This window comes from Bombina bombina, chromosome 11, assembly GCF_027579735.1.
Source record: "Bombina bombina isolate aBomBom1 chromosome 11, aBomBom1.pri, whole genome shotgun sequence".
Classification (NCBI taxonomy): domain Eukaryota; kingdom Metazoa; phylum Chordata; class Amphibia; order Anura; family Bombinatoridae; genus Bombina; species Bombina bombina.
Genome location: NC_069509.1, coordinates 25,521,074 through 25,542,091, shown reverse-complemented (window position 1 = coordinate 25,542,091; position 21,018 = coordinate 25,521,074). Strand labels below are relative to the sequence as shown.

Sequence of the window (21,018 nt, the reverse complement as noted above, 5' to 3'; positions counted from 1 at the left end):
TTCATCCGGGGGAATGGGAACTCCATCCGGAGGTATTTGCCCAGTTGATTCATCTATGGGGCAAACCAGAACTGGATCTCATGGCGTCTCATCAGAACGCCAAGCTTCCTTGTTATGGGTCCAGGTCCAGGGATCCCAAGGCAGTGCTGATAGATGCTCTAGCAGCGCCCTGGTCCTTCAGCCTGGCTTATGTGTTTCCACCGTTTCCTCTGCTCACTCGTCTGATTGCCAAGATCAAGCAGGAGAGAGCTTCAGTGATTTTGATAGCTCCTGCATGGCCATGCAGGACTTGGTATGCAGATCTGGTGGACATGTCATCCTTTCCACCATGGACTCTGCCACTGAGACAGGACCTTCTACTTCAGGGTCCTTTCAAACATCCAAATCTAATTTCTCTGCGTCTGACTGCTTGGAGATTGAACTCTTGATTCTATCAAAGCGTGGTTTTTCTGAGTCAGTCATTGATACCTTAATTCAGGCTCGAAAGCCTTTCACCAGGAAAATCTATCATAAGATATGGTGTAAATATCTTCATTGATGTGAATCCAAGAGTTACTCATGGAGTAAAGTCAGGATTCCTAGAATATTATCTTTTCTCCAGGAGGGATTGGAGAAAGGATTGTCTGCTAGTTCCTTAAAGGGACAGATCTCTGCTCTGTCTATTCTTTTGCACAAACGTCTGGCTGAGGTTCCAGACGTTCAGGCATTTTGTCAGGCTTTAGTTAGAATTAAGCCTGTGTTTAAACCTGTTGCTCCGCCATGGAGTTTAAATTTAGTTCTTAAGGTTCTTCAAGGGGTTCCGTTTGAACCTCTGCATTCCATAGATATTAAACTTTTATCTAGGAAATTTCTGTTTCTAGTAGCTATCGCCTCGGCTAGAAGAGTTTCAGAGTTATCTGCTTTACAGTGTGATTCCCCTTATCTGATTTTCCATGCAGATAAGGTAGTTTTGCGTACCAAACCTGGGTTTCTTCCTAAGGTAGTATCTAATAAGAACATCAATCAGGAGATTGTTGTTCCTTCATTATGTCCTAATCCTTCCTCAAAAAAGGAACGTCTTTTACACAATCTTGATGTAATTCATGCTTTAAAGTTTTATTTACAAGCTACGAAGGATTTTCGTAAAACATCTGCTTTGTTTGTTGTCTACTCTGGACAGAGGAGAGGCCAAAAGGCTTCGGCAACTTCTCTATCTTTTTGGCTAAGAAGTATAATACGCTTAGCTTATGAGACTGCTGGCCAGCAGCCTCCTGAAAGAATTACAGCTCATTCCACTAGAGCGGTAGCTTCCACATGGGCTTTTAAAAATGAGGCCTCTGTTGAACAGATTTGTAAGGCGGCGACTTGGTCTTCGCTTCATACCTTTTCTAAATTCTACAAATTCGATACTTTTGCTTCTTCGGAGGCTATTTTTGGGAGAAAGGTCTTACAGGCAGTGGTGCCTTCTGTTTAAGGGCCTGCCTTGTCCCTCCCTTCATCCGTGTCCTAAAGCTTTGGTATTGGTATCCCACAAGTAATGGATGAACCTGTGGACTGGATACACCTTTACAAGAGAAAACAAAATTTATGCTTACATGATAAATTTATTTCTCTTGTGGTGTATCCAGTCCATGGCTCGCCCTGTCATTTTTAGGCAGGTGTTTTTTATTTTTTAACTACAGTCACCACTGCACCCTATAGTTTCTCCTTTTTTCTTGCTTGTCTTCGGTCGAATGACTGGGGGTGGCAGTAAGGGGAGGAGCTATATAGACAGCTCTGCTGTGGGTGTCCTCTTGCAGCTTCCTGTTGGGAAGGAGAATATCCCACAAGTAATGGATGAACCCGTGGACTGGATACACCACAAGAGAAATAAATTTATCAGGTAAGCATAAATTTTGTTTTTAAATTGTACTCTTGGAACCATTGTTAAAAGACAACATAAAAATAAATACATTATGAAAAAGGAATGAGGCCAGTTTTTCATGTGTGCTGAAAATAATTCATATAACCCATATATGTATATATATGTTGAAATGGGACATATTATATTAAATGGATAATGGCTGTATTGAATAATAACTACATTGATAATATTGCAGATAAACATATCAAATGTATGCCCCAGACTGTATTGAATATATATCTGGGAGATAAATTTAAATCTGTATAGATTGAATAGCAATTGTGATAGTCCCATTTTGAATGATATATAACATGTTGTTTTCTGTGTTCCAGATGGGGCTAAAAGATACTAAATACAGGATTGTCTGTATGGAATAATAACCCTTGTATCTCTTTATTTATTTTTTTTAGACGTATGATAACAAGATTCATGCTTTCAGAATTTGTTAGAAATGTGAAACATGCTGTATTTGCATGAATGCAATATCAGGATTTTAAATGCTATCAATCTGGAATAATTAGCAGTAGAATTACTTTAATATAATATAATGTTAAAGACACATGATGTTTTATATTAAAATAATCAGAAAATTAACATGAGGCTATCTTGCCTGGAATTCGGATTGTAAGTAATTAATGTAAAGAAATTATGGCATTTATTACACATTTTAAAGAAATATTTTTAAATGCTAGAAATGTTAAGAATGAATCTGTTTGTGTTGTCTGCTGCCCCCGATGTCCAGAATCCAGTATGACAGTCAAGTGACTTAACTGTTAAAAGATGCGTTTCCATAGCGACAATATATACTGAACCAATGGGGAGCGTTCCCCAAAAGTATCCAATGAGAAGGGACAAGCACGTGGGTGTGAACAAAAAATATCATCAATGATTAGATAAAAAGGAATAGTAAATGCAAACAGGAACAGTTTTTTTTTGTGACTTGCTGGATACTGGTGATTTGATATTTGGCGGCCATACCTGGGAACACATTTCACTTAAAGGGACAGTCTAGGCCAAAATAAACTTTCATGATTCAGATAGAGCATGTAATTTTAAACAATTTTCCAATTTACTTTTATCACCAATTTTGCTTTGTTCTCTTGGTATTCTTAGTTGAAAGCTTAACCTAGGAGGTTCATATGCTAATTTCTTAGACCTTGAAGCCCACCTCTTTCAGATTGCATTTTAACAGTTTTTCACCACTAGAGGGTGTTAGTTCACGTATTTCATATAGATAACACTGTGCTCGTGCACGAGAAGTTATCTGGGAGCAGGCACTGATTGGCTAGACTGCAAGTCTGTCAAAAGAACTGAAAAAAGGGGCAGTTTGCAGAGGCTTAGATACAAGATAATCACAGAGGTTAAAAGTATATTATTATAACTGTGTTGGTTATGCAAAACTGGGAAATGGGTAATAAAGGTATTATCTATCTTTTAAAACAATAAAAATGCTGGTGTAGACTGTCCCTTTAAGCAAGAAACTGGAAACTTACCCTTGATCTATGCGATAACTTTCCTTCAAATGAGATGATTTAAAGACCCCTACGAATTTGTTCAAATTGGTAAAGTATAATTGTTCTAATTTTTAATATTTGAAACAAAGGTTATTGGTAGAAACATAGTCAATTTATAGTAAAGAGATTTAAAGGTGCACTCAGTATTTTAACTGTGTTAATAGTCCTATATATAAAGTTAAGTGTGTCTCTTGCATGCTAAATAATTCATCTGTGCAAAATATAGAATATATATATAAATATACATATATATAATATATATCTTAGAATTGGTTTTAATTATAAGTAAATAAGAATTTATTCCAGTTTAAATAAATAGACATTTAAGTAACTGTTCACATTAAGAATATAGGTATTTGTAGTGTCCTAATTGGAATTATATTAGAATCAATTAGAGCTAAATAGCTGAGTATATATATATTGTCCTATTGTTTACTAAGCACTGTTAAAAATTGTATCAGTCTAAATGTTAAGTGGATTATACTTTAATCTCATTGTGTTAATTGAATGAAAGGCTGCTGTGAATAAGGCTAATTTTAAGGGTAGACTTTTATGAATTTTGTATAGCATATTTAAATAGTTTTTAAATGCGTATAATATTGACTCATATTCTGATTCTTACAAATATATATATTTCAATGTGTTCATAGATATTTACTAATAATAAAGAATTCAGGTATTTATATTAATTTTATTATATTAGTATATGCATATTTGATTGTGGGTTTAGTTTAAAGAAAGATTGTTAAATATATTCAGTTATAACCCTGCCATATACTCACATATTATTTGGAGAGTACTGCTAAAATTCTTATAAATATACTGACATATTATATGGAGGCATTGCATGAGATATTATAAATATTTATCATATTGATATAATATATTTGTGGTAAATAGAAATTCTTTTAGAAGAGAAGGAATTTCATATTTCGAAATTAATATTTTGAAGATATAGTTTTTAAAAAAAATTAAAATATTGATTTTCATGTTCAAGATTAATATTAATATTTAGAAATATTATTAAAAATTAATTTTTGAAAAATTGATAAAAATATTACTTTTTCATATTTCAAAATTAATAAAAAATATAAATTTTTCATATTTCAAAATTCTTAAAAATATACATTTTTCATATTTCAAAATTCATAAAAATATAAATTTTTCATATTTCAAAATTAATCAAAAATATTAATTTTTCATATTTCAAAATTCATAATAATAATTTTTCATATTTCAAAATTAATAAAAATATTGATTTTTCATATTTCAAAATTAATAAAAATATTAATTTTGTCATATTTAAAAATTAATATTGATATTTTGAAAATATTATTTTTTTTCCTCTCTCTCATTGGTCAAAATTGTATTAGTGTACAACACTAAAATAACGATGTCTTCAGCAAAAAGTAATGCTAGCGTTTCTGTACAAGATGAAATTGTGCCCTCCCCAAGATCCTCTGTCCATATAGTGGTCCAGGAAAAAAACTCTCAAATTAGAAGCCATGAACCACATCATGACTAGACTTGATATTGGGGACGATGTCTCCATGTATATTAAGGGGTGAAAAGCTAAGGCTTTAGTTAGAGATATGTGGTTTGAAGATGGGGAATTATACCAAATGTTACTGCAACTTAATGAATGCACGGAATTTAGAGGGCGTGGTGAATTAATTTTCAAAACTTGGACAGACAATTAGGACGGCTAAGAGTTGAAAATGATTCATTAAAAGAATTTGAAGAAGCTTTTATTCAAGGAAAGGTAGAGGTTTTCGAAGCTAACAAAAAGGTTTCTGACTTAAATAAATATAATCAGGAATTAGTGGCTGAATTTAAAGCTTTCGAAGAAGAATATGAAAAATGCCAAGATGAAAATAAAACTTTAAAAGCTAGATATCGTGAGGCTGAAAAAGGGTATGAACAGGCAATAAATAAATTAAAGAGACAAATCAGCAGTAATAAGGACTGGGGCAGAAATGAGTTTCAAGATACCAGGTGGGAGGATAGACAAAAAATACCCAAATTATAGCCCTAATTCAGGCCCAGAGGTAACTTTTTCCCCTAGGCAATTACCTAACTCTGGGGGACCAGAAGATTATTACGCCTCAGATGAAGAGGGCAGTAACTATAACGGGTCAAAAAGGGGGGCTAGATTCTCAGACAGCCCAGATAGAAATACACGGGTAAGATTTCAGCAAAATAAAGATAGGACAGATGAAAGGCACCCAAACTCAAACAATAAGTCCCCAGTGAAATCCAGTAACGTACCAAATAAAGTGTATGACACCCCTACAATAATTAAATTCCTAAAGAATGCAGTACGCCCATTTTCCAAAGGGGGGGCCACTTCCATAATTGACATTTAGAGGCCTTTGAAAATGCTTTATCTATAATGAATGTTACAAGTGAGCAGTTAAAAATTGAATTTCTACCCTGGGTATTTGAAGGTAAACATCACAAATTCTTTGCTTCACTAAAGGATGTGAATATTCATTTCTGGAGTGAAACAAAACGACAGTGCATAAGGGAATTCGGGCAACATCGCACTAAAACTGCGGAGAGAATAGCTGTATATGGTTTAAAATGGAGTGCAACTCAAAGCCCCATCGACTTCCTTTCTATACTGAAAAGTGCGTACAGTATGGCTGAAGATAATCCCATATTTGAACTCAGAGTTTGTGAATCTATTTTTTGAAGCACTGCCCGCACCCATCAAAATTAACTTAGCTAGAGATTTTGATGAGAACTGCTCATTGGAATGGCTGCTCAAAGAGAGTACAAAGTTATACTCTATTCAGCAGTCCAGTGAACAAGGGGATAAAAGGGAGAAAAAGCCCAATCCTAAAATAGTGGTTGAAACTAGGGTGTCACCTAGCCCCCTAAATTTGGAGTCTAAAAAGAAAACCTACGCGGAAGTGGCCAGAGAAAACAGGCCATCTCCACAGAGGTTTAACTCTACCCCTCCCCCAACACGGCCTGAGGCGCAGAGCGACTATAGCCAAAGCGGGGGACATACTCAGATGAATAATTACTCCCAAAGAGAATACCCACAGAATAATTGGTACCCATGCAAAGGTAGATACAATAGATGGCGAAGATATTCTCAGGATAACCAGACACCCCAAGTAAATAATGCTACCCAAAATACTAATGCTGAACAAATTGAATCCCAGGGGCAACCACGCCAGGATAGAAATAGTCGCTCTGATTCTGAGGGGAAGCAATCGTCCAAGAATCATTATTATGGGACATCAAGAGATAGGCCCAGGAATAGAGGTAACTTTTACAATCAAGTAGATCAGCTTAGTACCCAGCTAATTTGGTTGAGTGAACAAGTTGCTAATATGAGTCAAAAATGTATGGCTCAGCAACCGAACAATACTTTTTTAGGGGTACAGTCAGTGGCCAGCAGTGGGCTAAAGGCACAGTCATAGACACTGCAGTATCACCTGAAAGGGAGGGGAGAGATATGCAAAATAAAATGATAACTGTCAAAAATGGTACTAATCATGTTCTCTCCCCACAGCCCGGAAATGGACGATTTAGCTGGGATGATGAGCAACCTCAGCCGGGAAAAATTAACCAAATTCTTCCTTTGCAGCGTTCTCTTAACCTTATTTCCACAGATGCAGTACACCAGAATCCAGCCGACCCTGTCAAAGAGGGGACCAATAGGTATGAAGTTCCTTCTGCATCGGAAAACATGGCGGATTCAGGTAACACGTGCGGAAGCCCACAGATGTATGATAATGCCAATTTTATGTGTGAAATGGTAGAATCTGCAGGGAGATATTATGTATTAGCTGAGCTGCAAGATTTAGTCTCCAACCCTATCATGGGATTAATTGATACTGGGTTTCAGGCAACTATCTTATCCCACAGGTACTACACACAGCTAAAAGAGCTAACACCCCACAAACCTAAAATAAAAGAATTTGATGGTTCTCTAATAGATGTTGGGGGTGACTCTCTAAATGTCTACGGTACGGTCTGGATAAAATTTAAATTAGGGAACAGGGTCATAAGACACCCTGTCATTATACTGGATCTGCCAACTGATCGTTTAATTATTGGTAGTGATCTCCTGAAGCGATTACGCACTATAATTGATTGCATAAATAATGTAATTTGGTCATAAGTTAAAAGGCCTATCAATTATGAGAAATCTGGTATATCTCGCCCCTGACATAACTGTCACGTGGTGGAAGAGAAACCAGATGCTGTGTAGATTAATTTCAGGAATAACTCTGTACCTGAAATCACTATTTTACAAATAGATGATCAGACTCCTTTAAGTGGCTCTGATGGTAATACTTTTAAAATTTCGCCTGGAAATATAGCGAATATTTCCTTAGACGGCGATGAATTAACCATATCTCTCCACAAGGGGGATCATAAAATCCCTAAAGGGGGGGGGGGCACGCTCAATACCTTGCAGGGATTGAGAGAGTTAAAGAGGATCTATTTATCCCTATACAAGTGCATGACCTTGGTACAACAAAATATGCCAAATTGAACTTAAAACAGGAAGCTAGCTATATAAGCGAAGGCTTGTTAGCACAGATAGCTGAAACTAAAGTGATTAAATATCTTTCTCCCCAAGAACACTGTGTCCACAACCTGGATAACAGGTTTGAAAGCTATAACATCACAGCTAAATGCTTATTATCTATATCTATAGGTAAGAAATCAGTGAAACACCTGTTTTTAGTTTTAAATACTCCCCATAATCAAATATACATTGGCAATGATATCTTACATAGATATGCCATACAAATAGATTTGAATAACTCTTGCCTCTGGAGCAGGTTAAGGGGGGGACCCTGAAGTATTTCAGGATAAAAATGCAGCCCTGAAATCAAACCAGCAATTGCCATATGCTGTGAATATGCAGGTGTCTAGCGATGTTATAATACCTGCAGGAGCTGATAAATTCCTTTTACCCTTACAGGTAAAGAGAGGTCAGAAATTAAAAACTTCCGAAACACTAATTTGCCTTTCGCATAGAATACAAAATCTGGGTGTCACAATGACCTACACTCCTTTGGTAAATATTGGAACTATTCCAATACATGTTATAGTGCATAACATGTGCATAACATGACCCCACAGGATATAAACTTATCCAAGGGGACTACCATATGATATGCGCTGGAATCAAGTTATTATAATAATGTAATTGGGCTAATACCTGAAGGATACTTAACTGAAGAACAATTAATAGAACAATCCTTTGCCTCTATGCCAGAGGGTCTATTTACTCTTCAGTCTATGTATCCCTTCAGCTCAGAGGAAGGAATCTGTAAAGTTGAAGAAGCCTCTCTAGTATTTGATCAGCCGATTAAACAGCAAAATTACCCCAATACCCAGAGTCATGGGGGCAATGTAAATTATAATCAAGGGGATCTCACCTCTAGATTGGAAGAAGCCTATGAAATAGGACAGCCTGAAATCTTTCCAGGATTTCAGCAAATAGTCGAAGAGCAAATATCCTTAGCTAATGGCTGTTCCAGCGATGATAAACGCCAACAGCTGCGAGAACTCCTGTTGGAGTACAAGGTGCACAGCTCTTACAACAATCCTATTCGAGGTGTTCTCAAACCCAATGGACAATGGCATTTGTGTGCTGACTTAAGACAGCTAAACAAACGAGTGTACATGTCTGGCTGACCTGTACCATACATTGACAAGTGCCTAGCACAGATGCATGGATCCAAAATATTCACTGCCATTGATTGTGCACAGGGATATTGGACCATAAAAGTACACAAGGACAACAAGTATAAGCTGGCATTCTCATTCCAAAAGGTCCAATATGCATTTCAGAGATTCCCTTTTGGATACATAAATTCTGGACATGAATTTGCTGTATTCATGCATAAGGCTATGACTGATGCACTGGAAAGGGGGACCTTATCTTATGTTGATGATGTTTTAATCAAAAGCACAGACTTTGAAAAACACATTGCAGAGCTTAAACATGTCCTCAGCCAACTTAAAAGGGCAGGTGTCAAATTATCCCTACAAAAAGCTCAATGGTGCCGCACTCGGGTAAACTTCTTGGGACATGAAGTTACTTCTGAAGGGCTAAACCCTCAGAAGAAAAAGGTGGAAGCTATAGTAAATTCTAAAAACCCAACTAACTTAAAGGATTTGAGATCATTCCTGGGTATGACGAATTATTCTCGCAAATTCATTGATAATTATGCAGAGTTAGCTAAACCACTACTACTTCTTCTAAAGAAGGATGTGAAATGGCACTGGAGTGAGTCTCAAGAGACAGCCATTACAGAGCTGAAGAGAAAACTCACACAAGCACCTTGCTTAGCATACCCTGAAGGGGGTAAACCTTTCTTCTTAGAGACAGGTTACACGGATGTAAGCATGAGTGCTGTCTTATACCAAAAGCAAGATAATTTAAGCAAATCCATTGCTTATGCGAGCAAAACTCTATCCCCAGTAGAAATAAAATTTAGCGATTGCGAAAAAGTCCTCTTATGTACAGTATGGGCTCTACAAAATTTTCGCAGCTATATACAGGGTGAGAAAATTATTGTAGAAACGGCCCACCAGCCTTTGCTATATTTGCAAAGTGAAAGAATAAGAGATGGGAATTTGTCAAATAGCCGCATAACAGCGTGGACTCTTTCCTTACAAGGCTGGCCTTTAGAAATTTGCTACAAGCAGAATAAAAAGAATCCAGTCGCACAGGGGCTTGCTGAGCTCCACGACTGTACTGCTAAAGATCCTGGGGAAGAATTATCAGAAGATGATCTCCTGGAGGAACAATTGCTTTCCCCATATAAAATGTACAATGAGGACAATTGTCAAACATTACCTTGGGTGTATGTTGATGGTTGTTCTTACCATGCCACTATTGATAATGAGCGCAGATTAGTCGCTGGCATTGGTATAACTTGGGCAAATGGATTCTCAAATATATCTATAGGTTTTAGCATTGGACCAAGATTCAGTCAAGTTGCAGAACTCACTGCTGTTCTAAAAACCATTGAAATGGCTATTGAACATGGTATTCATGAATTTGTGATCATAACTGACTCAAATTATGTGCGTGACAGTTTTGTTGAATACCTGCCAACTTGGAAAAGAAATGGCATGCAGAAAAGCAATAACAAACCAGTCAAGCATAGCAAGTTGTTCTGCGAGATTGATAATCTGGTGGTATCCAATGATTTAACCATACACTGGAAAAAGACCAAGGGTCATTCCAGGGTTCTAGGCCCAGATAAGGAAGGCAATGATCTTGCGGATTCATTAGCCAAACAAGGAGCCATAACTGGAGAACTCCTTAATATTGACCACTTAATGGGTGCAATTCAGGTAGAAGCCATTATCAGAAACCAGGCAAAACAACAGAGTGAGCCTAATTTGGTACAATGGAGTCAGGATTCTCCTAGTGAGGACCTGATCACTAGTCAAAAAGAAGACCCTGTTGTAGGCACCTTCTATAAACACATAGAAGATCCTGAAAATAACCCCATATCAAAAGATGATTGTATTGGCAAAGAAGATATTAGAATCTTAATGAAATCCAGAACACAATTCAAGTTACAGGATGGTTTGTTAATTAGTACCTCCAAAACTGGCATCCAGCAATGGGTAGTACCCACCAAGTTCAGAGGTCTAATGCTTCAACATGCCCATGATGCTCCCACATCTGGTCATCGTGGTGCCAAACTCACATATGAAATATTGCATGACTACACTTTTTGGCCACACATGTTGAAAGATGTTCAAACCTACTGTCAAGGGTGTTTAATCTGTCAACAGTTCCAACCCACTGCGCCAACGCATAGCACGCCATTGCAGAAAAGGGGGATGGTAATGCCATTGTCAGATATACAAATTGATTTTATTGGGCCAGTAACAAGGTCATCAAGAGGTAACAAATATATGTTAACCGTGACATGCCTGTTCACTAAATGGGTATAATGCATCAGTGCACCTAACAATAGTGCTGAAACATGCGCAGCATTGCTCATCAACCACGTGTTTTCCAGATTTGGTTTGCCCCAAAGAATCGAATCAGATCGGGGAACCCACTTCACTAGCAAAGTGATGACCAAAATGTGGAAAATACTAGGGGTTAAAAGAAAGCTCCATATTGCATATAGAGCTACCTCAAGTGGTGGTGTAGAGCGTTACAACCAGACCATTGTTAAAATCCTTAAAAAAAGTTTGTGAGTGAAACGGGTAAAGACTGGGATGTAAAACTACCTCTTGTCTTAATGGCATTAAGAGCAACTCCAAGTAGTGCTACCAAGATGTCACCTTTTGAACTGATGACTGGTAGGAGAATGGTTCTACCTCAGCATCTGCTGTACCGTACATCAGACCAAAACTCGATAAACGCTGCCAATACACATCAATATGTGGAGAACCTAAGGAAGCACCTGCAATATGCCTTTGCATTTGCTCAAAGGAATTTAGAGAAAGCTGCAACTGCCACTAAAACCTATTACGATCTCAAAACGTCCAAAAAGGAATATTAAATAAATGATAAAGTTTATCTTTATAACTTTGGAAGAGATCAGGTTAGGGAGAAGAAATTTCTTCCCTCATGGAAGGGTTCTTTTGTCATTACCGACAAAATATCTCCAGTGGCCTATAAAATATGGATCCCCAAAAATGAAAGTTTCATAGATAAATGGGTCCATATCAATCAGTTGTGAGCATGTCATCCTAGGTCCCAACTACAAGTCATAGAGGGAGAATGAAGTGCCATACCCCCAAATGCACTAAAAATATACTGTAGTTTAAAGATGCCTAGCTGATAAACATGAAGGCTAAAAAATGACGGACTTTCTATATAGAAGACTGTCCATGATGTGTACGTCAACACACTCACCAAATACCACTGACTTCAAGCCAATTCAAATACATGTGTCCTACATCTATTTGAAGTTGGAAGGGGGATTTATGCCAGAGTATATGAATATTATAAATGAAAATTATATATATATATATATATATATATATATATATATATATATATATATGTATAGTTTTTTATATACTGTATATGGCTGATGAAACCACAGGATTAATTAAATATGAGGTTATTGACAACAGTTTCTAGTCCACTGTAAATCCCAACCCCCCTTGCCAGATGGTTTTGGCTGTGTGAAGACATGTTTATCCGAATTGAAAGTTAGCATAGCTTTTGAAGCTCACCTCCTGCTGTGTCAAAAACAACATTCTGGTGCCCAAATCAGGATACATGCCCATATATGGATCTCCTGCCCAAGATGTAGCCGATCCATCTGAGTATGTTTGAAACTACAAACAGGTTCAAGAAATTATGACTTTTTACAACTACTCGTAAAATGATCCCTGCTGTTTATGAAGACAACATCCTGGGTTTATAAGCTAGATAAACAGGTAAAATTCTGACTACATAGTGATTAGCATAGACTTGTTAATTAGTTCTGTTTGTATATTGAGAAAGTAAAAAATTGGCTGGCAGAGACACATGTTTTAAATTGTACTCTTGGAACCATTGTTAAAAGACAACATAAAAATAAATACATTGTGAAAAAGGAATGAGGCCAGTTTTTCATGTGTGCTGAAAATAATTCATATAACCCATATATGTATATATATGTTGAACTGGGACATATTATATTAAATGGGTAATGGCTGTATTGAATAATAAATACATTGATAATATTGCAGATACACATATTAAATGTATGCCCCAGACTGTATTGAATATATATCTGGGAGATACATTTAAATCTGTATAGATTGAATAGCAATTGTGATAGTCCCATGTTTGGATGATACATAACATGTTGTTTTCTGTGTTCCAGATGGGGCTAAAAGATACTAAATACAGGATTGTCTGTATGGAATAATAACCCTTGTATCTCTTTATTTTTATTTTTTTTAGACGTATGATAACAAGATTCATGCTTTCAGAATTTGTTAGAAATGTGAAACATGCTGTATTTGCATGAATGCAATATCAGGATTTTAAATGCTATCAATCTGGAATAATTAGCAGTAGAATTACTTTAATATAATATAATGTTAAAGACACATGATGTTTCATATTAAAATAATCAGAAAATTAACATGAGGCTATCTTGCCTGGAATTTGGATTGTAAGTAATTAATGTAAGGCATTTATTACACATTTTAAAGAAATATTTTTAAATGCTAGAAATGTTAAGAATGAATCTGTTTGTGTTTTCTGCTGCCCCTGATGGCCAGAATCCAATATGAGAGTCAAGGGACTTAACTGTTAAAAGATGCGTTTCCATAGCGACAATATATACTGAACCAATGGGGAGCGTTCCCCAAAAGTATCCAATGAGAAGGGACAAGCACTTGGGCGTGAACGAAAAAGATCATCAATGATTAGATAAAAAGGAATAGTAAATGCAAACAGGAACAGTTTTTTTTGTGACTTGCTGGATACTGGTGATTTGATATTTGGCGGCCATACCTGGGAACACATTTCACTTAAGCAAGAAACTGGAAACTTATCCTTGATCTATGCGATAACTTTCCTTCAAATGAGATGATTTAAAGACCCCTACGAATCGGTTCAAATTTGTGAAGTATAATTGTTCTAATTTTTTATATTTGAAACAAAGGTTATTGGTAGAAACATAGTCAATTTATAGTAAAGAGATTTAAAGGTGCACTCAGTATTTTAACTGTGTTAATAGTCCTATATATAAAGTTAAGTGTGTCTCTTGCATGCTAAATAATTCATCTGTGCAAAATATAGAATATATATATAAATATACATATATATAATATATATATATTAGAATTGGTTTTAATTATAAGTAAATAAGAATTTATTCCAGTTTAAATAAATAGACATTTAAGTAACTGTTCACATTAAGAATATAGGTATTTTTAGTGTCCTAATTAGAATTATATTAAAATCAATTACAGCTAAATAGCTGAGTATATATATATATATTGTCCAATTGTTTACTAAGCACTGTTAAAAATTGTATCAGTCTAAATGTTCAGTGGTTTATACTTTAATCTCATTGTTTTAATTGAATGAAAGGCTGCTGTGAATAAGGCTAATTTAAGGGTAAAGAGATGAAAAACAGAGGGGCGCCTTTTTTAGTTTCGCTTGGATCAGCCAGTGAGGAGGAGGCGGCCAACACTGGACCAAAACCTATATCACCTTAAAGACATTTCTTACATAATTTTTTCATGGACTCATTGCCATCTTAATTCTTACTAATCTTTTTTACATTTATTATTTATATATATATTTTAGTACTTATTGTATTTTTGTGTATTTTGCTCATTTAGCGCCACCCCTTCGTTTGTGACTAGGTCACAGTTGCTATAATTTTAAGGGTAGACTTTTATGAATTTTGCATAGCATATTTGAATAGAGTTTTTAAACGCGAATAATATTGACTCATATTCTGATTCTTACAAATATATATATTTCAATGTGTTCATAGATATTTACTAATAATAAAGAATTCAGGTATTTATATTAATTGTATTGTATTAGTATATGCATGTTTGATTGTGGGTTTAGTTTAAAGAAAGATTGTTAAATATATTCAGTTATAACCCTGCCATATACTCACATATTATTTGGTTTTATAATTCTGGGTGGGCTTTTTTTATTTTGATAGGGCTATTAGATTAGGTGTAATTAGTTTAACTATCTTGTAATTTGTATTTTATTTTCTGTAATTTAGTGTGTTTTTTTGTGATTTAGCTAATTTAATTTATTTAATTGTATTTAATGTAGGGAATTTATTTAATTGTAGTGTAGTGTTAGGTGTTAGTGTAACTTAGGTTAGGTTTAATTTTACAGGTCAATTTGTATTTATTTTAACTAGGTAGTTATTAAATAGTTAATAACTATTTAATAGCTATTCTACCTAGTTAAATAAATACAAACTTGCCTGTAAAATAAAAATAAACCCTAAGATAGCTACAATATAACTATTAGTTATATTGTAGCTATCTTAGGGTTTATTTTACAGGTAAGTATTTAGTTTTAACTAGGAATAATTTAGGTGATATTATTTGGTTTTATTTAGATTTATTTAAATTATATTTAAGTTAGGGGGTGTTAGGGTTAGACTTAGATTTAGGGGATAATACATTTAATATAGTGGCGGCGACGTTGGGGGCGGCAGATTAGGGGTTAATAAGTATAATGTAGGTTGCGGCGATGTTAAAGACAGCAGATTAGGGGTTAATAATATTTAACTAATGTTTGCGAGGAGGGAGTGCGGCGGTTTAGGGGTTAATATGTTTAGTATAGTGGCGGCGATGTTGGGGGCAGCAGATTAGGGGTTAATAAATGTAGTTAGGTGTCGGCGATGTTAGGGATGGCAGATTAGGGGTTAATAATGTTTAAGTAGTGTTTGCAAGGCGGGAGTGCGGTGGTTTAGGGGTTAATATGTTTATTATAGTGGCAGCGATGTCCGAAGCAGCAGATTAGGGGTTCATAAATATAATGTAGGTGTCGGCGATGTTAGGGGCGGCAGATTAGGGGTTAATAAGTGTAAGATTAGGGGTGTTTAGACTCGGGGTTCATGTTAGGGTGTTAGGTGTAAACATAACTTTAGTTTCCCCATAGGAATCAATGGGGCTGCATTACTCAGCTAAACGCTGCTTTTTTGCAGGTGTTAGACTTTTTTTCAGCCGGCTCTCCCCATTGATTCCTATGGGGAAATCGTGCATGAGCACGTACAACCATCCCACTGCTCACTTAAGCAGCGCTGATATTGGAGTGAAGTGTGGAGCACAATTTTGCTCTACGCTCACTTCTTGTCTTTTAACGCCAGACTTGTAAAAACCCGTAATACCAGCGCTGTATGTAAGTGAGCGGTGAGAATAAACTGCCAGTTAGTACCGCACCCCTGTTACCACAAAACTCGTAATCTAGTCAAGTATTAATACATCAAAAGAGAAAAACCAAAACTAATGGCACTACTATGAAATGTTCTTAAGATGCTCTGTAATTAATAAAGAAAGGTTATATCAACCCTGCAGTGGTAGACAGAGTTAGGTGCTGTGTACTGGTTTATTCTGAAAAGAGAAGAGTATTTCCATTCTGAGATTGAAAGAGGTGTACACTTGTTTAACACTCACATCTAAGGGAAAGTGGCTTGTGTGTTAGAACAATTCATTCCAGGGAGGCGACGGTCTAAACCGTAGCAAATTAAAATTTAACCTTTATTAGGAATTAAATTAAAATAATTGTCCATAAACAAACATAAAAATTCTTATTAAAAACACAAAATGTTGATGAGGATATAGTTTGCAACGTATTTGTACTGGGTATAGAAAATTGCTGAAGGGGTTAACTCTTTACCTAGGATGGAAAATCCCTAGTCAAGACGGAATTCCCTTTATATTAAGGGTTAATGTACGATATTATTGGATGTTAGCACAGATATTGGTGCTACTTTACATAGATGTATAGTTTACTAAAATTGCTGTAATAGCGTTCTTAATTAAGGAGTGACTAATTCTTGTCACCTTGGTGTGCTTATAACATATGTTGAAAGTTCAATACCATATGAGGTTAAATCTATATTCTACATAAGTAACTCCTATAACTATTAACAACAATCCAGTAAGGAGGATTACAATATTATCTATATTTATATACAGCATTATCAGTGGCAAAAATTAGGAATATAGATTTAATACATAGCTAAACATTCTATTATTTGAACAAATATTTTTGAATTTTATTGAAAAATTTGAAAACGAAAATTCGAGAATAGAATGTTAATGATATATAAACATTCTAAATTCGATTCAAACGAACGAATATATCAAAATTTAGATTTTTTAGAAACATACGCCCATCTCTAGCTAATACATGTATATTGCAAATATGTTTCTATTTAAAGATGTAATTTATCTATGTGAATTTATATTTTAAATTGAATGTCCCTTTAATGACCATAAAAACCCTAGAAATGCCCAACTCTACTTCTTAACTCCACTTTAACCCCTAAGCCGATATAATTCCACCACTATCCTAAAAAAGTGAGGCATTGGCTCCTAAATTTTGAACAAATCTGAACCCCTTACAGCAAAAAAATATTTATCCAGATTTCAATAAAAAACAAGTGCGATAGAGAATGTTACATTGTGCTGATGAACTCACCTGGTTGTGGGGTGCTGAGGAGAAGGACTTTGGGGTTCTAGGTCATGTTTATGTAGGCTGCTAACCAGATCCATCTTGTTAGTCTCCTGAATTTCGAGTAGAAAATGTTTAGTTTTTTGCACTTTCTCTCTGCTGCTCATGTACATATCTGCAAGATGGTCTGTATAGCATTGAATATTATCTTGCAGCTTTCTTTTTAAATCTCTTTTAACTTTGCTTTTTTGGTTTGACTCTACTTGAATTTCTATACTTTTCACACTGTCAATCAGTTTCAGCAGGGACAGAGTCTCCCTATATCTTTCTGCTCTTGGGCTGAGTGTGACCAGTAGGTAAGGTTTGCAGTTACCTCCAAAAGTAGTCTGGAGGAGTTTTGCTAAAAGTGAATCTTCAAGACACTTGCATTTTGGTTCTGTTTTTCCAGTCAGTGAATATATGATGGACTGTAGAGTTTCATGGTTGTCTTGCTCTGTTGGATATTCTCCGGAATGTATAGCTGTCCCGCTAATAGCCAGGTCCACCAAGATGATTTTACTGAGCAGTTTTTCTGAGTCATGGTCAGATGAAGATGGTTTGGCTGTTACTGAGAAAATATAGACAATATGAGACTTTCTAGGCCTTGAGTTACCTAAACACCTTGCTTTGTCTGTCCTCTCAATGAGCAACTTTATATCTTCATAATCACTTACGGTATAGCGAGACAAGTTATTAATTCCAGAATTCATCAAAGGATTCTTCTGATTCTCTCTCGGTTGTAAAAGGTCTCTTACATCTTCACTGGATATTTCCATACAAGAGAACTCTATTGGGAAGGTTTTTGCATAAGCCAGCTGTTTGCTCAAAAGAGTTGAACTGATTATTTGTAGCAAACCAGGCTGATCATTGGTCCCCATCATCAAGGAAGACGTTTCTGATCCACCATGCCCATAAGACAGAAAACAAGAGTTGTAACCCTTGGAGACATTATCCAGAACTTCTTTATTAAGAGATCTGAGCATCTCTTTTTGTTTGCAGTGGTCACCAGGGTCTCTCCAGTAGCAGAAATCATAGGTAAATTCATGTGTTGTGTTACCAGCGACAGCTTTAGATGGGTCCGGTAGCTGAAGGATGATCTTGTTGTCTTTCATTTGCACAAGTTTTGTATCCTCCAATCTCACCGGATCTAGCGGCTGAACTCCCACAGTTACAATCACCCTATTGCCTGACATTCTATGTGCTATTTATTTCAGATCACTGTATATCATTCAATGGCTTAGCTTATAAAATATGAACAAATGCTAAATACTAAGGTGATTGGGGTCTGCCTTTGCTTCACCTACACAGGAGTGTTACTCTGTTTCCTCTGCTCACACTTAGTGCCAGCGGCTTCCTCTGTTGTTTTCACTTTGTAATCAACGTTTTCTGTTATATCTCTGCCACATACACTTTGTGCTCTTATCTGTCTCTGCTGTTCTGACTCTGCACTCTCAGCTGTCTCTGCTGTTATCTGTCTCTGCTGTTCTGACTATGCACTCTCAGCTGTCTCTGGTGTTATCTGTCTCTGCTGTTCTGACTCTGCACTCTCAGCTGTCTCTGCTCTTATCTGTCTCTGCTGTTCTGCTATTATCTTTCTCTGTTGTTACAAGTCCTGCTGTTATCTGTCTCGGCTGTTCTGCTATTATCTTTCTCTGTTGTTACAAGTTCTGCTGTTATCTGTCTCTGCTGTTCTGACTCTGCACTCTCAGCTGTCTCTGCTGTTATCTGTCTCTGCTGTTATCTGTCTCTGCTGTTCTGCTATTATCTTTCTCTGTTGTTCTGACTCTGCACTCTCAGCTGTCTCTGCTGTTATCTGTCTCTGCTGTTATCTGTCTCTGCTGTTCTGACTCTGCACTCTCAGCTGTCTCTGCTGTTATCTGTCTCTGCTGTTATCTGTCTCTGCTGTTCTGCTATTATCTTTCTCTGTTGTTCTGCTATTATCTTTCTCTGTTGTTACAAGTTCTGGTGTTATCTGTCTCTGCTGTTATCTGTCTCTGCTGTTCTGCTATTATCTTTCTCTGTTGTTCTGCTATTATCTTTCTCTGTTGTTCTGCTATTATCTTTCTCTGTTGTTACAAGTTCTGCTGTTATCTGTCTCTGCTGTTCTGACTCTGCACTCTCAGCTGTCTCTGCTGTTATCTGTCTCTGCTGTTCTGACTCTGCACTCTCAGCTGTCTCTGCTGTTATCTGTCTCTGCTGTTCTGACTCTGCACTCTCAGCTGTCTCTGCTGTTATCTGTCTCTGCTGTTACAAGTTCTGCTGTTATCTGTCTCTGCTGTTCTCACTCTGCACTCTCAGCTGTCTCTGCTGTTATCTGTCTCTGCTGTTACAAGTTCTGCTGTTATCTGTCTCTGCTGTTCTCACTCTGCACTCTCAGCTGTCTCTGCTGTTATCTGTCTCTGCTGTTACAAGTTCTGCTGTTATCTGTCTCTGCTGTTCTCACTCTGCACTCTCAGCTGTCTCTGCTGTTATCTGTCTCTGCTGTTCTGACTCTGCTGTTATCTGTCTCTGCTGTTCTGACTCTGCTGTTATCTGTCTCTGCTGTTCTCACTCTGCACTCTCAGCTGTCTCTGCTGTTATCTGTCTCTGCTGTTCTGACTCTGCTATGATCTGTCTCTGCTGTTCTGACTCTGCTGTTATCTGTCTCTGCTGTTCTGACTCTGCTGTTATCTGTCTCTGCTGTTCTGACTCTGCTGTTATCTGTCACTGCTGTTCTCACTCTGCACTCTCAGCTGTCTCTGCTGTTAACTGTCTCTGCTGTTATCTGTCTCTGCTGTTCTCACTCTGCACTCTCAGCTGTCTCTGCTATGATCTGTCTCTGCTGTTCTGACTCTGCTTTTATCTGTCTCTGCTGTTCTGACTCTGCTGTTATCTGTCTCTGCTGTTCTGACTGCACTCTCAGCTGTCTCTGCTGCTTCCAGTTTGTCTTCTGAACTGTCTCTGCCACTCCAGTGCACTCTCAGCTGCCTCTGCTGTCGTGACTCTCCACTTTCAGCTGTCTCTGCTGCTTCTAGTTTGTCTTCTGAACTGTCTCTGCCACTCCAGTGCACTCTCAGCTGCTTTGTCTCACTGATTCACTGAATCTCCCATACCCAGAGCAGTTTTCTGTGAGCCCTATGCCTGTCTCACAATAAGAGATCTCTCTCTCTGGGTGGCGTTAACTACTGAGTTTGTCTTTTCCAGGAATCAGAAAACCTTTCACTTTCATTTTGAGTAGCTGAGCTAACAGGAAGCATTTTATTTTTCTCCTTTGCAAGTGTACAGCAAGCGTAGCACACATTACAATTCTGTATACACAAATTACTATGTATTTGCATGTTGGTGAACCATGAAAGTACTGTATATATGACTGTCTGACATTATTTAATGAAAGCATAGTGCTGACAAAACATTTTTGCCTAATTTCTAAAATTTAGATAGATTGTTAAAGGGCCATTATTGCTAAACAATTATATGCTCTA

The 21,018-nt window shown here is 36.7% G+C and overlaps 1 protein-coding gene across 3 annotated transcripts in view; it reads right to left on the bottom strand.

The window, feature by feature from the left end:
- The window catches only part of LOC128642361 (kinesin-like protein Klp68D), a 97,256-nt gene extending 76,560 nt beyond the window's left edge, over positions 1 to 20,696 (bottom strand). For all 3 annotated transcript variants that reach the window (XM_053695111.1, XM_053695113.1, XM_053695114.1), the window contains exon 1: positions 17,546 to 20,696. In XM_053695111.1, the coding sequence (XP_053551086.1) occupies positions 17,546 to 18,750 (1,205 nt within the window). In that variant the 5' untranslated portion in view covers positions 18,751 to 20,696. The remainder of the gene's footprint in view (positions 1 to 17,545) is intronic.
- Positions 20,697 to 21,018: the final 322 nt, after the last annotated feature.